General features: G+C 48.4%; 1 protein-coding gene and 1 pseudogene across 1 annotated transcript in view; one reads left to right on the top strand and one right to left on the bottom strand.

Moving 5' to 3' along the window:
• Positions 1 to 4,636: 4,636 nt before the first annotated feature.
• LOC119336423 lies at positions 4,637 to 6,327 on the top strand (annotated as a pseudogene).
• A 5,046-nt stretch (positions 6,328 to 11,373) lies between these two features.
• The window catches only part of LOC119337094 (TBCC domain-containing protein 1-like), a 10,049-nt gene continuing 5,805 nt past the window's right edge, over positions 11,374 to 15,617 (bottom strand). Inside the window, exons 5-9 of the mRNA XM_037609207.1 lie at positions 15,209 to 15,349; positions 14,577 to 14,780; positions 13,944 to 14,030; positions 12,783 to 12,894; positions 11,374 to 11,764 (exon numbers count right to left, since the gene is read on the bottom strand). Of these exons, the coding sequence (XP_037465104.1) occupies positions 11,721 to 11,764; positions 12,783 to 12,894; positions 13,944 to 14,030; positions 14,577 to 14,780; positions 15,209 to 15,349 (588 nt within the window). The 3' untranslated portion in view covers positions 11,374 to 11,720. The remainder of the gene's footprint in view (positions 11,765 to 12,782; positions 12,895 to 13,943; positions 14,031 to 14,576; positions 14,781 to 15,208; positions 15,350 to 15,617) is intronic.

Here is a 15,617-nt window from a genome sequence, read left to right as displayed (position 1 = left end):
TAATGATGTATGTGTGGTGAAAATATAAAGAAGGCACTGACACTGTTCAATGTGTTGCAATTTAATCATAGTAATTGTGTTGGTCAAAGTTTCTTCACTAGAAAAGTTAGACATGAAAAAATGTTGCAGCTACTAGGCAAAAGTTAATTTGTAGTAAACATTGTCAACTTGATTAGCTTTTAGCACTGTGATCATTGCTATAGCATGTAGTAGAAGTGTTGACACACGAACACGTCACGTGTACCCTCGATGCGGGGGGTGATGCACTGCAGCTCATGTCGAAGGAGACCCGACCGACAGCGCGATACGCAAGACAGTTGGCGGGTGCTTTTGCAGACCCAACCCCACACGCCCAGGAGGGACCCCGTCAGGGAGTGCGGTGGCTATGGGTTGCCTAGGTCGATCCGCTCGCCCTAGAGCCTCGGGATTCGCATCTCTCACGAAGAACAACGAACAACAAGAGAAAAAAACGATGGTGGGATAAAACATAGATGAAAATTTAGTATATTGATTTGTTCGATTCTGTGTTGTAACAATCGGCCATCACTCTCAACATATATAAGAGGTGGTTGGACTTCCCGTCACTTTTGAGACGCCGTCCTTAGCGGCCACCACGCCCCTGGAATGTCATTGAGTTTTTTTTTAACTTGTTGTTTTCTAGAGTAACACGATGATAGGGTACTCGGTGATCAAGGATGAGTTGTTACAGAAGCGTGGTTAGCCGTGTGCAAACTTTGTAGGCATGAACAAGGGCCCGGCCTTTTTGCAAAGCTTGCATGCTTCACTTCATGACCGAAAGAAAACCTGCGCAGCTGCCTATGGCGCAGCGACGCAAGATCGCGAAGCTGCTGCTCACAGCAGAGGGAGATCGCCGGCCGTGTTGCCATGGAGGTGAAGGAAGATCTGCCGCTCTGCTGGTCACAGCAAGAGGGAGATCACCGGCCGTGTTTTCCATGGACGCGAAGGAAGATCTAGGGTGCTGCTGGCCGTTGCAGCGTGCTCATGGTGAAAAATAATCAGGGGATCTGAAACCGGAGGAGCAGTGTTTTCCCATATAAGTCCGTATGGGTCGTTTTTGGTTTTGCGAAGAGCTGTTTCCGATTACAGGGGATCTGAAACTGGCCCGACCTAAACAAATACCGATTATAGGGGATCTGAAACCGGCCCGACCGAAACAAACACCGGTAACGTAATCACGAGCCAGTGTAATTGGAAGACAGCGAAAGAATCGCCAACCAAACGCGTCGTGAATTCCCGGTGTTTCCCTTTCCCACTTTGGCATCTATATACACATGGCATTTGCTAATCTCATCAATTTGCCGTTTCCATCAATCTCATCTCTCTTAATGAAAAGAGATTTTGGTCGTGTGCCTACTTTCCTACTTCGGCAGCGTCACACATGAAAGCTATTGTTATGTGGGTCAACCCATGCACGCATTACAAATAACGATGAAGGTTGTTAAGCGCTAGTAAGGCCATATAAATAGGACATAGTACAACCTATGCAAATCGGAGACATCATTCTGACTGGAGAGGATGACACATGGATATTTTAATTCATGAAGATCTTGATGTCAACTTTGGTCTAATAAAGTACACCCTCTGTTCCTAAATGTAAGATGTTTTGGCAGTACATCTTACATTTTGGAACAGATGGTGTATTGATAGCGCTTCTTAGATGTCAAAAGTATTGATAATCTATAAATTAGCATATAACTCGTGAACACGTAGCCTGTTGTGATTAACAATTTTAGAGTCTTGGCAAATCCCCAGAGTGCAAAACATACAAAGCAAACACGTCTGCCTACAGCTTACTCCATACACCAATCTTGAAGAGTGCATTTACAGTATAAATAGAAATGAGCCAAACTGATGAGCAAGAAAACTGTTTATTTCCACTAAAGAATCGAGTAACCGCTTTCATGGTCCTATATGTTACAAAGGATAAAAATATGAAACTACCAAACCCCCATTTGAATCCTTTGCACCAACACAACCAACACAAGGGGAAGCCGATCAAAATTAATAGACAAAAATGGGCAGTACATTATTTCTTTTGTCAAGGAAGTACTCACGATCTTTGGAAACGCCTCGGGATTGCATGTTAATTTTTCCAAGTCTTCAGCAATTCTGATCCGGGGAGAGAAGCAGGACGAGGAGGTGGTCAGAAGCGCGCTACCGTGGACGATTGATCACTTCCCGTGTAAATATCTGGGTCTACAGCTTGGGATCAAACAATTGACTCGTTCTGAATGGCAATGCATGGTGGATGGAGTGCTCAAAATCTTGCCAGGATGGCAAAGAGGCCTCGTTACACGTCCGGGAAGGCTGATTCTTGTGCAACAAGTGATGAGGGCGCGTCCCACGCATCACCTAATTGTGGCGGAGGCGCCGAAGTGGGCGATCGAGAAAGTGGATCAGGGTTGCCGTGCGTTCTTTTGGGCTGGTTCTGATGCCGTCAGTGGCGGGAAGTGCGTGGTATCTTGGCGGAGAGTGTGTCACCCTAAACAGCTGGGTGGTCTGGGCATTTTGGACCTCAGTAAACACGGTCTTGCCCTTCGGTTGAGATGGGAATGGCTACGCAGGCTGTACGATAGCAGGCCATGGCAAGGATTGAATCTCACAACTGATAAACAGGTCCAGCACACATTCAATAGCCTGGTGAAGTGGGAGATCGGAGACGGCACGAGAATTCTATTTTGGAAGGACAGATGGGTGCAAGGTTACACGATCGCTGAGATGGCCCCTGGCCTGGTAGCTAAGGTCAAGACGAGGACAGTCAATTCACGGCTAGTCAGCGAGGGGCTACACCAGCATGCGTGGCTCAAGGACTTGCCGGAGAATCTATCGACAGAGGAGCTGATGCAGTTTATACATCTTTGGGACGCACTTGTGCACGTCGATATTTCTCCTGGCAGTGGAGACAAGGCGATCTGGGCATGGCATGAGTCTGGTAGCTATTCTGCGGCGTCGACTTATCGGATGCTCTGCTCCGGTGGTATCAGTTTTGCACCTGCAGCCGCCATTTGGAAAAAAGGAGCCCCCCTGGCCTATAAGATTTTCATGTGGCTAGCTATCCAAAACCGCATTTGGACGTTGGACCGGAGACTAAGGCATGGTTTGCATGACACGGCCTCCACGTGCTCTGCGACCAGGAGGAGGACAATGTAGATCACCTCATGATTCAGTGTGCCTTCGCGCGACAGGTATGGTATCAATGCTTTGCCAAAGTTGGCATCGATACCAACCCGAGCCCTGTGCATCACGATTTGCTGCAACAATGGTGGATGAATGCGCGCAAGCAGGTGAGTTCCGCGGACAAGAAGGGCTTCGATGCGTTTGTCATGTTGATCTGCCGGACGTTATGGAAGCAAAGGAATGGGGTGTTTCAATCCGGTACTATTTGCGATGAGTTCGTGACGGTGAATCTAATCTTTCAGGAGATACATCTCTGGAAGTTAGCGGGAGTGGTAGGAGTCCAACGTTTTTGTGAGTAGTCCGTCTAGGGTAGGGGAGTGGTTGGGTGGAATCGTCGGTTTGTGACAATCTACCATACAATCTCTTGTACATATTTTTCTCTCTTCTATACAGCTAAGGTACGCCATTGGCGTACTCTCGAAAAAAAAAGATCAGCTCGGTCGATCGAGAGAAGTCAGCGTGGACAATGCGGTCGGATGGACGGGACTGGGCTATGGAAGGGGACCGGGCAAAGGATGCACAATCTTCACAGGTGCGCCGAAGCACTTACGGATGAAGATCGTATATGCTTATTCGCCTTGTAAACAGTAAAGCTAACGGATGTTTCCTGAAGCTGGACACAAGATTTAACACATCTCTAATTGTCAACTCCAATAGTCTATTTGAAGAGCAAATGAAAGAATTTTTGCAGTGGAAACTGAAAACGAACCACATTCTCATCACTGTATTAAATATTATCAATATCAATTCAGTAATGACGAACAAAGCAATCAAGAACCATGGCAAGCATCAAATATTAGTCCTGTAAAATTACGCGCTTGACTAATCATGAATCCTAACAGGGATCCTGAACCATTTTTTTATCAGTGAGAGCATCAGTGTTTTTAAAAAGTGGTTTGGGTCAGTTGAATATTAATGGAAAAATAAAGATGACTACATTATGAATTGTTTCAAAGACATACATACGAAATCAATAGTGATAACTCCATAAAAGACAGTGCCAGATAGTTGCTTGAAGTCATAATTAGCCACCATACTGCACCACCCAACAAAAGGTGAAGCCAAAATTAATAGGCAAAAATGGGCATTAAATTATTCATTTTACATTGACAAGCATGACATGCTGGAATATTGTTAGAAATCAGGGCTCAGTCTACCCTCTATTCCTCCAGCTTATCTTGATGTCAACTTTGGTCTAATAAAGGATGACTTTGTTCCTAAATGTAAGACGTGATTTTTTTTAAAACCGGCATCTTACAGTACCGAGAGAAATGAGCGCGTCCACGCTCCTCCGCCCCGCGCCTGCGCTTGCGCTCCCGGCGGCGGCCGCGCCCTGCCCCGACCTCGCGTCGGCCGCCTGGTTCATGCCCCTCCCGCCCCCCCTGCTCGCGGTCCTGGTGGCGCCTCTGGCCTTTCTGCGCTGCAGGGAGGGCCTCTGCTCTCTGCTACGCCGGATCCAGATCCACCTCTAGCGGGGCACGGCGGATCTGTCGCCCTGGCCTCCGAGGAGTTCATGCCCATCTCGCGGGCTGTCGCGACGCGCTTGGGTCAGGCCCTGGCTGGGTCGGGACATGGCGCTACATCTCCGCGCATTCAAGGGCGGACGGGCGCTGCATCTCCGCGCATTCATGGGCAGGCAGGCGCTGGCATTAACTATGGCGATGCTGAGCAGCTGGCTTCCTCGTCCCTTCCTGCTCCTAGCGCGTCTTCAATGCCGGACGCGGGGCGCGAGACGGAGGTGACCGGCGACTGGCACCTCGTCGTGTCTCGTAAAAGCCCGCGCCGCCCGGCTTTGGCCGCTGCAACATTCAAGCCGGCGCCCATCCCTCGCTGGCTTCTGGGGGGCTGCTGTCGGTGCCTCTTCCGCGGGCACCGAGCTGCGGTTTGCCGTGACCCGATCCGCTGCTCCCGCTGCCTACAAAATGGGCACAAGTCGCGCGGCTGCCACAATAAGTGGAAGCCTCTGAGTGAACTCGACAACCTCGCCGTCCCTCCACCGCCTCTTCCTCGTCCTGCTGCGGCTCCTGCTGCCCTCCAAGCACCCCCGCGCCTAGGCCGTGGCTGGGAGACCTCTCTTCAGCGCCCTATGCCTCGTTCCGGTGCTGCTCCTGCCGTGATGCTGCGTATGGGCGACGCTGCGCTGAGGCCGGAGGAGGACTTCGTCGTGGTCCCGGCAACGCCCGAGATGCAAGCGGAGGCGGCCATCCTCTCCTCCAACTGTGCAGTGGCCTGGCTGGAGGGTGCCAGGCAGGACGTCCCCTGCCATCAGGTGGCCGCCGAGCTCGCAACGGCCCTGGGTGCAAGGCCGGCCGACGTTGAGGTCGTCAAGCACTACCCCGAGCAGTTCTTCGTGCGCTTCTTGCATCAGCACCACTGCGCTGACGCGGTGTCTCGTGGTGATCTCCGCGGCTCTGGTCATCGCATCTATGTGCGTGAATGGCGACTTGAGGCCCATGCTGACAACGAAGACCAGCTCCACCACGTCCGCCTCTGTCTAGAAGGTGTTCCACTGCACGGCTGGAACCACTACATCGCCACCTTTCTCATCGGCCGCGGCTGCCCCTCGACTACATCGAGCCGCGATCGCTCCGCAAGGAGGACACGAGGGACATGGCGCTCTGGGCATGGACCTCCAACCCCAATGCCATTCCCAAGGTCAAATGGCTGACCCTGCCGGCTCGTGGTCATCGCCGTCGCGGGCGTCGTGGCCTCCGTCACCGCGTCATCATCCACCTCGACCTACATGAGGACCACTCCAAGGCTGCAGACGACGACGACAACCCGCAGCCCCGGAAGTCAACGAGTTTACCTGGTACAGGAAGATGGTCGATGGCACCTACACTCCAAGAGAGCGTCGGCCTGCTCAGGGGCGCACGGAGCGCCGCGATGATAGGCGGGATGATGAGGATGACCGTGACGGCAGGCGTGGCCGTGGTGGTGAGCGTGCACGGGAGAGCTGGGGAGCCAGGGTGCGGCGCTCTCTCTCCCGAAGCGCCCGGGATTGGCACCCGGCGGGAGGCCAGGACCGCACACGAGACCGCTCCGGCGGCCGTCGACGCGCTGACAACAGCCAGGCTGTTGTGGCCGCCCCCCCCCCCCTGTGTGCCCTGGCTTGGTGCTTAGGGGCTCTGGCTCTGGCAGTGCCGAGCCTGTTCGTGCCCTGGAGCTGGCGGTCGTCAACGACCCTGCCGGCGTTGACGCTCGGGGGCGCAGTCCGACGCGCCAGACCTCTCCACGCTCCTCCAGGCGCCGCTCTCAAGAGGAGCGGACCCCCCCGGTGTCCCCTCCGCTGTCTCCGACAACCGTCCTGCCACCATGCCTGATATCCAAGCGCGTTGTGCCCTCGACTTCCCCCCTGGAGAGCCACGCGCCCAGCCAAGCCTTGCTGGAGCTTTGTGCGCCCGCGTCTCTCGTGCTGCCCCTGCGGTCGCCCTCCAGGCCGCCGGGTTTCCAGACATCGCCTACACCGCCCCTGTGCTGCGACGGCCCTCTGCAGCGCACGCCCTCCCCCGTGCGAAGCCATGCCTTAGCTTGCCCTGAAGATGTTCTGGCGCCTATTTTTGAGGAGCGCCAGATGGGCATCCTTGCTCCGCCCGAGTCCCCCCCCCCTCCCAGGCCTCCTACGGCTCGCCGAAAGACCATTGCCGGCGTCAAGATCTCCAACAAGGGGGGGCTCTCCCTGCAGAAAATCAAGCGCACCCATATGGTGCTCCCAGCAGCCAAGGCGGCGGAAAAGCTAGTTTGCCGGTCCTTTGGGATAGTCAGAGATGATGAAGACGTAACAGAGGCTACACTTGCTGATTTCACTGCCAAGTTCAAAGAGCAACTTGCTCCTGAGCTGATTATGGCCATGAGGGATTTTTTTCACCTTGACGACAAGGCTGTCAACGATGTCGAGGATGCTCTGATTGATCACGGTGGTGAGGGAGCTTTGGAGATGTCCCAGGATGCTAGTGCGGCTCAGCCGAGCCTGGAAGCACAGTAGGCGGCGACTTGCTCGTCCGGTTCGTCGTTCAGGGCTGTTTTAGTTGATTATGTTAGCTCTCCCCTGCACTGTAATGTGTGTCAGCCTGTTGGCTGCCTTAGTTCCATCTATGTGTAAGTCTAATGCCGCATGGCTCGGCCATGTGTTAGGCTACGTCCATGTGTTAAGCTACGTCCAGTACTCATGTGCCCCAATGGGGTTTGTAGCCCAGTTCAGTACTGTTGTTAGTCTGATGTCTGTTCGTTGTTGTCCTCCCTCCTGGACTGGTCAAGGTGTATGTTCGTGTGCTCCATGACTCCACAACCTATAAACACCCTGAGTTGGAACGTACGGGGTCTAAACTGCCCAACCCGGAGGGCAACCGTCAGTGCTACGATTGCAGACTCCTCGTGCCAAATCGTGTGTTTACAAGAGACGAAGCTAGATAGCGTGGACAAATATGTGGCTGCCTTCCTTGGTGGCAACCGGCTGAAAAGTTTTGCGCAGCGACCGGCGACGGGAACTAGGGGTGGGATCTTATTACTATGGGATGACAACGTTGTCGAGGTCTCCGACATTTCTTCGTCGGCCTTTTGCCTCTCCGGCAAGGTTCGCATTCGGGCGTCAGATGTATGCTTCAAGATAACATCTGTCTACGGTCCCACTGACCACGCCAGTAAAGATTCTTTCTTTACCGAGATTGTCGCCCACAAGCCTTTGCCGGGTGTTGCTTGGTTGGCCCTTGGGGATTTTAATCAAATATACCGAGCACGAGACAAGAACAAGAGAAATGTAAACCGGAGCAGGATAAACCGTTTCCGTGCAACCCTTCAATCTTGTGAGCTCAAAGAAATTCATCTCCAAAATAGACGCTTTACTTGGAGCAATGAGCGGGAAAACCCCACCCTTTGCAAGCTTGACTCTTTCTTTTGCAACGCCGAGTGGGACACAACTTTCAACACGCATGTGTTGCATGCCCTTTCATCTTTCCTCTCCGACCATTGCCATCTCCTGCTTGCCGATGACAAGGGACCTAGACGTCCACGGTCCTTCAAATTTGAAAAAATTTGGGTATCTTTGCCTGGATTCTACGACGTCGTCCTAAAGGCGTGGAATGAGCGTGTAAACCACACAGAGCCTTTCCAAATTCTTCATCACAGGCTTAAGAAAACCGCGACCCGGCTCACTGAATGGAGCAAGAAGTTTTTCTCCAAGGCCAAGATCCAACTCCATGCGGCCCTCTTGGTGACTTGGCGCAAGAGGAACGAGCCCTCTCACCTGAGGAGAGGGATCTGCGTGCTAGACTTAAGCGAAGAGTGGTTAGTTTGGCGGTCCTTGAGCGGGCTAGGAAGAGCCAATGTGCTAGACTAGCAAATCTGAGGGAGGGTGATGCCAACACCAAATTCTTCCACCGTCGCATCAATGCCCATAGGAGAAAAAACCATATTCACCAGCTAAAGCATGCTCATGGTTGGGTGACCGACCACAAGGAAAAAGAGAAGATCATCCATGATCACTTCTCCGAGGTCATGGGCCGGGGAAGTACGAGCAATAAGGATTTCAATTCGGAGGAACTGGGCATTGAGGCCCATGCCTTGCAAGACCTCGACGCCGACATCACCGAGGAGGAGGTTTGGGAGGCTATAAAAGAAATGCCTAGTAACAAGGCGCCGGGACCTGATGGTTTCACGGGGATCTTCTTCAAGAAGTGTTGGGGAATCATCAAGCATACGATCATGGGGGTCATTCAACGCTTCGATTGCTTACACACCTCCAACCTGCAATGGCTAAACTCTGCCAATGTTGTTCTGCTGCCTAAGAAGGACGGCGCGGAAGGCATCTCTGATTATAGGCCCATTAGCCTCATACATGCCATCGCTAAAATCATTGCCAAGGTTCTATCGCTACGCCTTGCGCCCCACATGGATGACCTCGTGTCCAACGCCCAGAGTGCTTTCATTAAAAGGAGAAGTATCCACGACAACTTCATGTATGTTCGGAACTTTGCCCGGCGTCTACACAAATGCAAGAACCCCGCACTCCTTTTCAAGCTTGATATAAAAAAGGCTTTCGACTCAGTCAAGTGGGGATACATTCTTGAGCTGCTCCAACGGTTGGGCTTCCCTCCAAAATTTCGAGCTTGGATTGCTGCGCTTCTATCCTCTTCTTCATCTCGGATAATGCTAAACGGGCTACCCGGCCCTCCTATCAAGCATGGCCGCGGATTCAGGCAGGGGGACCCCATCTCTCCACTCCTCTTCGTCTTGGCAATTGACCCCTTGCATAAGATCCTAGACTTGACGACGCGAAAAGGGCTCCTACATAAGATCCGTGGTCGGGGTGCCATGGTGCGCACCTCCCTCTATGCGGATGATGCGGCGGTCTTTGTGGCCCCCATCAAGCGGGACATCGACAATATTGCCTCTATCCTCAGAGGCTTTGGGGATGTCACAGGCCTTTGTTCCAACTTCCAAAAAAGCTCGGTTGTGCCTATTCGCTGCAATCACCTTGACCTTGAGCAAATTCTTCAGAGCATGCCGGCGGCACGTGCCTCTTTTCCGGTCAAATACCTAGGACTACCACTATCTGTTTGGCAACTGAAGAGGTGGATTTCCAATACCTTGAGGACAAAGCGGCCGGCAAATTGGTCACTTGGGAGGGCCAAAACATCACTACGATCGGTCGTACGACACTTGTTAGGTCGGTCATTACCTCCCAAGCAGTATTCTCCATCACGCCCCTCATCGTGCCTCAGAGCTCTCTCCATAGCCTTAACAAAATTGAGAGAGCTTTCCTTTGGTCCGGCTCAGACAAGACAACGGGAGCCAAATGCAAGGTCAACTGGAAGGTGGTTTGTAGACCAAAAGAATATGGTGGCCTAGGGGTGCTCGACACCGACAAGTTTGCACGTGCTTTGCGGCTCCGATGGCTATGGTATGAATGGACGGAGCCCCGAAGATTATGGGTTGGCCTTGGAAATCCGTGCACGGAGGAGGACCTCGAGTTTTTCTATGCCTCTACGACTATCACTGTAGGGGATGTCGCCAAAACACCTTTTTGGGGCTCCCCGTGGCTTCTTGGTCGCAAACCCAAGGATATCGCGCCACTCTTGTTTGCGGCCTCGAGAAGGAAGAATTGGAAGGTCCGTGAGGCCCTCATGGGGAACGCTTGGATCTTCAAGATCAATCTGAACACGGACACGGATGTCTCCATCGCCCACATTAGGGAGTTCTTCACTCTTTGGATGCTCCTTAATGACGTCCACCTTCATGAGCAAACCGAAGACCTCATCGTTTGGAAGCATACGAACGATGGGATCTACACGGCGGCCACCGCATACAAGGCTCAATTCCTAGGCATGACTCTTCCCCCTTGGATCGCATGGTTTGGAAGGCATGGGCACCTCCAAAGGTTAAGTTTTTTGCTTGGTTGGCGTTGCAAGATAGGATTTGGACCGCCGATCGCTTGGAGCGTCGAGGTTGGCCAAATTGTGGCCTTTGCAAGCTCTGCAATAGGGAGCAAGAATCAGGAGCCCACATTTTCTTCAAGTGCCGCTACACGATTCGGCTATGGAAGTCTCTTATTGAGAAACTAGGTCTTGCGCACATGGATACTTCCGATTGGCTCATGGACGACTCCGTCTACCAGCGGTGGGACAAGAGAACCGACAACCGCAACCCTAACCGGCAAGCTATGGCCTCCCTCACCATGCTCGTCTCTTGGACCATCTGGAATGAAAGAAATGCTCGTGTGTTCCGCCACAAAAGTGCACCACCGACCGTCCTACTCACCGCCATCGTCAACGAGGCCAAGCTTTGGATGGCCGCGGGCGCAAAGAAATTAGGGAATTTTTTTCTGGGCGAGTAATTGTCATGCCGAAAGTGTGGGTGTGTTGTAATTCTCTAAACTCTATTCTCTCCTTATTTAATAGATGAGGCAAATCTTATGCCTCCGTTTCGAAAAAAAAAGACGTGATTTTGAACTGCCAAATCGTCCTACATGGAACAGAGGGTGCATTTGATAGCGCTCTATAAATTAGCATATAACTCGTGAACATGTAGCCTGGTGTGACTAACAATTTTAGAAGTCTTAGGCAAATCTCCAGGGCAAACATAGTGCAAAACATACAAAGCGAACACGTTTGCATACCGCTTACTCAATACACCAATCTTGAAGAGTGCATTTACAGTATAAACAGAAATGGGCCAAACTGATGAGCAAAAAAATGTTTATTTCCACTAAAGAATCGAGTAACCACTTTCATGGTCGTATATGTTACAAAGGATATAAATATGAAACTACCAAACCCCCATTTGGATCCTTGCACCAACCACAACCAACACAAGGGGAAGCCGATCAAAATTAATAGACAAAATGGGCAGTACATTATTTCTTTTACATTGACAAACACTACGTGGTTGAATCAGCTCAGTCGACGAGAAGTCAGCGTGGATGATGCGGTCGGATGGACAGGACTGGACTATGGAAGGGGACCGGGCAAAGTATGCACAATCTTCACAGGTGTGCCTAAGCACTTACGGATGAAGATCATATATGCTTATTCGCCTTGCAAACAGTAAAGCTGGCGGATATTTCCTGAAGCTGGACACAAGATTTAAAACACCTAATTGTTAACTCCCAACAGTTCATTTCAAGAGCAAAGGAAACGATTTTTGCAGTGAAGAGAAGTCTGATGGTGGAAACTGAAGATATAAGGACCAGGTAGTCATATAGTTGATTTTGCTATTTCGGTAACAAATACAAATTCATTTGGTTAAGTTTACCAATTTATGACTCAAATCAAAGAAAGAACCAAGAAGCACATTCTCATCACTGTATTAAATATTGTAAATATCACTTCAGGAATGAAGAACAAAGCAACCAGGAATAACCATGGCAAGCATCAAAAGTGCATTAGTCCTGTCCAAGTCTCCCAAATTACGAACTTCACTAATCCTGAATCCTAAACAGGGATTTAGAACCATTTTTTTAATTTGTTTTATTTTAGCAGTAGAGCATCAGTTGTTCTCTAAAAAGTTCCAAACACATATGTGCAGTTCCAAACACATATGTACTCCCTCCATTTTTATTTACTCCGCATATTAGCTTTGACCTAAGTCAAACTTTATAAAGTTTGACCAAATTTATCGATAACAATCTAAACTTTCACAACAAAAAATATATATGGTATGAAAATATATTGAATGATGATTCTAATGGTATTGACTTGGTATCGTGGATGTTAATTGTTTTTTGTATGAACTTGGTCAAAATTTAGAATGTTTGACCCGAGACAAAGCTAATATGCGAAGTAAATAAAAACGGAGGGAGTAGAAATCAATGGTAATAACTCCAGAAAAGGCAGTGCCAGATCGTTGCTTGAAGTCATAATTAACCACCATAATGCACAATGTAAGATCATTTTTCAATGACCACTAACTAACTAGAACGGATATTGCACGAAAAAACACGGATTGCCATGAGATAGCCAATTACAGTATCATGGACTCAAGGAAAAGAGAGGGCGTCGAGTCAAAAGATGGTAGGAGACAAGTACGAAAGAAACCAAATATGCGCATTAATCTATCATAACAGTAATATCAATAAAGGAATAAATTACCATATAGCCAGTCCTTGAATTGAGCATGAAGGGCACATGCCAATTCTTTTTTCCGGTTATCATCAAGCTCCAGCTCTCGTATATTCTTTTGAATGTCTTCCAGGGAAGCATTCTGAAGAAGTGCAGCAAGGAAGCCAAATTTTAGAAATATATAAGATATCAGAATATGTGAAGTACACTCATTAACATATCAGTATGTCATTACATAATGAGCAGCAGACAATAACAAGAGAGTGAACTAATCACACTGTTCCCAACAACATTGGACTCACCAAGTCCAAGCCAGCACCTAATAACCCTACCAGGAAATACGTATTCGTTTCAAGCTTTCAGCTCATTGTGCTTATCTGAATCAGCAATAATTCAAATAACAATGGTGGTTGAGGAAACTGCAACGGTTTTGACATATATATACCCTTACTAAATTAATATTACATATTTACATTCAAGAAATAAGTCCAAGTTACTCCCTTAATATCAATGCTACAGCCTTAACCCCATAATCTGAAAAACAGGGTATTCTAGCCCCTACAGCTCCAAACCAGAGAAAATAACCCCCTAGCCTGGTTCACTTATAGCGTAAAGTGGTGCAGGTGACGTAAACTTTACTAAATAGATATTTTCAAATGAAAATGTTAATTGTGCAATCCAAAACGATTTTAGAGTTTAGAGTTGAAAAGCGAACTTTTCTAAGAGTTAAGGGTTCAATTGGGGACTTCTGCCTCTGGCCACTAGCAAGAGCGGTGAGTTGGGGAGAGTTGAGAGAATTGGAGTGAATAATTTTCCAGCTGTGGCCAGTTGTTAGGAGAGAGCTGACAAGTGGAAGGGCTGGTTGTGGTATTTTTAATGGCAGAACCAATCCACATAATCTTCCTCCAATTGTGGAGCTTCTAAATATCTGGTTATTTAGTTCAGGGGGTTAAGTGACCGAGCCCCAAAAGTTCAGGGTAATCTAGACTAATTCCTACAACAACTTCGGATCCTTCCTGCTCCAGACATACTCAAGCACCACGTTCCACTATATAAATACTGTAATCTAATAAACAGTATGTGCCTGCTTTAATCGAATCCCACAATTGTGTGCAAGTATGTCCAAGATAACTGTCCTAGTTTGTAATGACTAACGAGTAAATGATGCAAAATGAATTTGGATTGATGTACCTTTTTCCTCTGTGATGCCCAGTAAACTTCAGGTAACGTAAATGGATTGTATTTGGTAGGACCTTCTGCCTCAAACCAACTAGGAATCTGCAGAAAGATATTAGCCAATCAGTCAAAAAAAATTACAGAGAAGATTAACAGTGTAAAATGTATTGCATGATGAATTCTACATTACTACAGCACAACCAATAAAAATAATATTTGGCTGGTCAGAAACCATGGAAAAAATAACATTGTGAATCTTCAATAATATATCAAGTTTCAGCATCAGGTTATTCACTGTTGCCAAGTGACAACTACTTACAACTGAGAAATATGTCAAAATGACGTCTCAGTTATTACTGCCTCCGTCCCAAAATTCTTGTCTTAGATTTGTCTAGATACGGATGTATCAGATACATCCGTATCTAGACAAATCTAAGACAAGAATTTTGGGACGGAGGGAGTACTACAACTGCCACGGACAAGGAAATAATAAGGTTAATGTGGACGCATCAGATACAACAAGTTGACATACACCAATAGATTGAGAACTGAGATCTGCTCCGCAGAACAACCAAAGATTTTCATGGAATTCATTAGTGTATCTTTATTTAAGCTGCAATAATCTAGGTAAATAACATATTTCCATACCATGAAGTCTGTGAATAGATCAGGATCTAGACAAGTGGCAGACTCGGCTTGGACATCAGAAACCCCTGCAGGATGAGATAATGAATCGTGTGGATCAACAACTCCCAGCACAAAAGGTTGATCCCACTTGTTGACGTTAGGGTCCACACCAACTTGTGCCAAATGCTCCCCAAGTTGTGGATAACAAGTATTAAATGGAGCAACCTGTTAAAACAAGAGGTAAGAAAATTGTTGTTGAAATGTGCAGTAAATATCAAATAATACAGGCCCATTATCAACTTTTGCTGTTATAGTTTAGCAGGATAAATGCTAGTCTTCTACATTTGGTAGGATTGACTTTAAAACTTCACGAGTGCTCCAAAGGATGCCTCTTTGATCTCCAAATGTGCAGGGATGGGGAAAACATGACATATTGTGCCTCGTATATATCTAAATGCTTCCAAAATTTGATCCCACTGTTCATACAGTTTTTTGTCTTTTATAACAAGGATATGCGGTAGTGTACACTTCATCAGATGAAAATAATAATTGAATCCCACGGTTCATACAGTTTTTTTGTCTTTTATAACAAGGATATGCGGTAGTGTACACTTCAGCAGATGAAAAAAATAATTGGATAAACATATACTCACTTGTAATTTATGGTTGTCCCCCACGATAAGTGGTTGGTGATTTACTCCCAAGTAGAAGATACATTCTCGACAATTGGCAATACAAATTCTTTTAGAAGCCGCAACTATTTGCACACGTTCACAATGCTCAACTTTTACCACCTGACAGCATGAAACAATATTAGGCTTGAACATAGTTTAAAAAGGCACGCCTACACTAGTAGAAAAGAGGGCTTTGGTCCAGGCCGGTTTAGCCCATTAGTCCCGGTTCAATCCAGAACCGGGACTAATGGGGGCATTAGTCCCGGTTCGTGAGCCCAGGGGGCCGGCCGGGCCACGTGGGCCATTTGTCCCGGTTCGTCTGGACCTTTTAGTCCCGGTTGGTGCCACGAACCGGGACTAAAGGGTGTGATACCCTTTAGTCCCGGTT

The sequence above is a fragment of the Triticum dicoccoides genome, chromosome 7B (assembly GCF_002162155.2).
Source record: "Triticum dicoccoides isolate Atlit2015 ecotype Zavitan chromosome 7B, WEW_v2.0, whole genome shotgun sequence".
NCBI lineage: Eukaryota > Viridiplantae > Streptophyta > Magnoliopsida > Poales > Poaceae > Triticum > Triticum dicoccoides.
The sequence above is the reverse complement of the archived record's forward strand: the minus strand, read 5'-3'. Positions and strand labels throughout refer to the sequence as shown.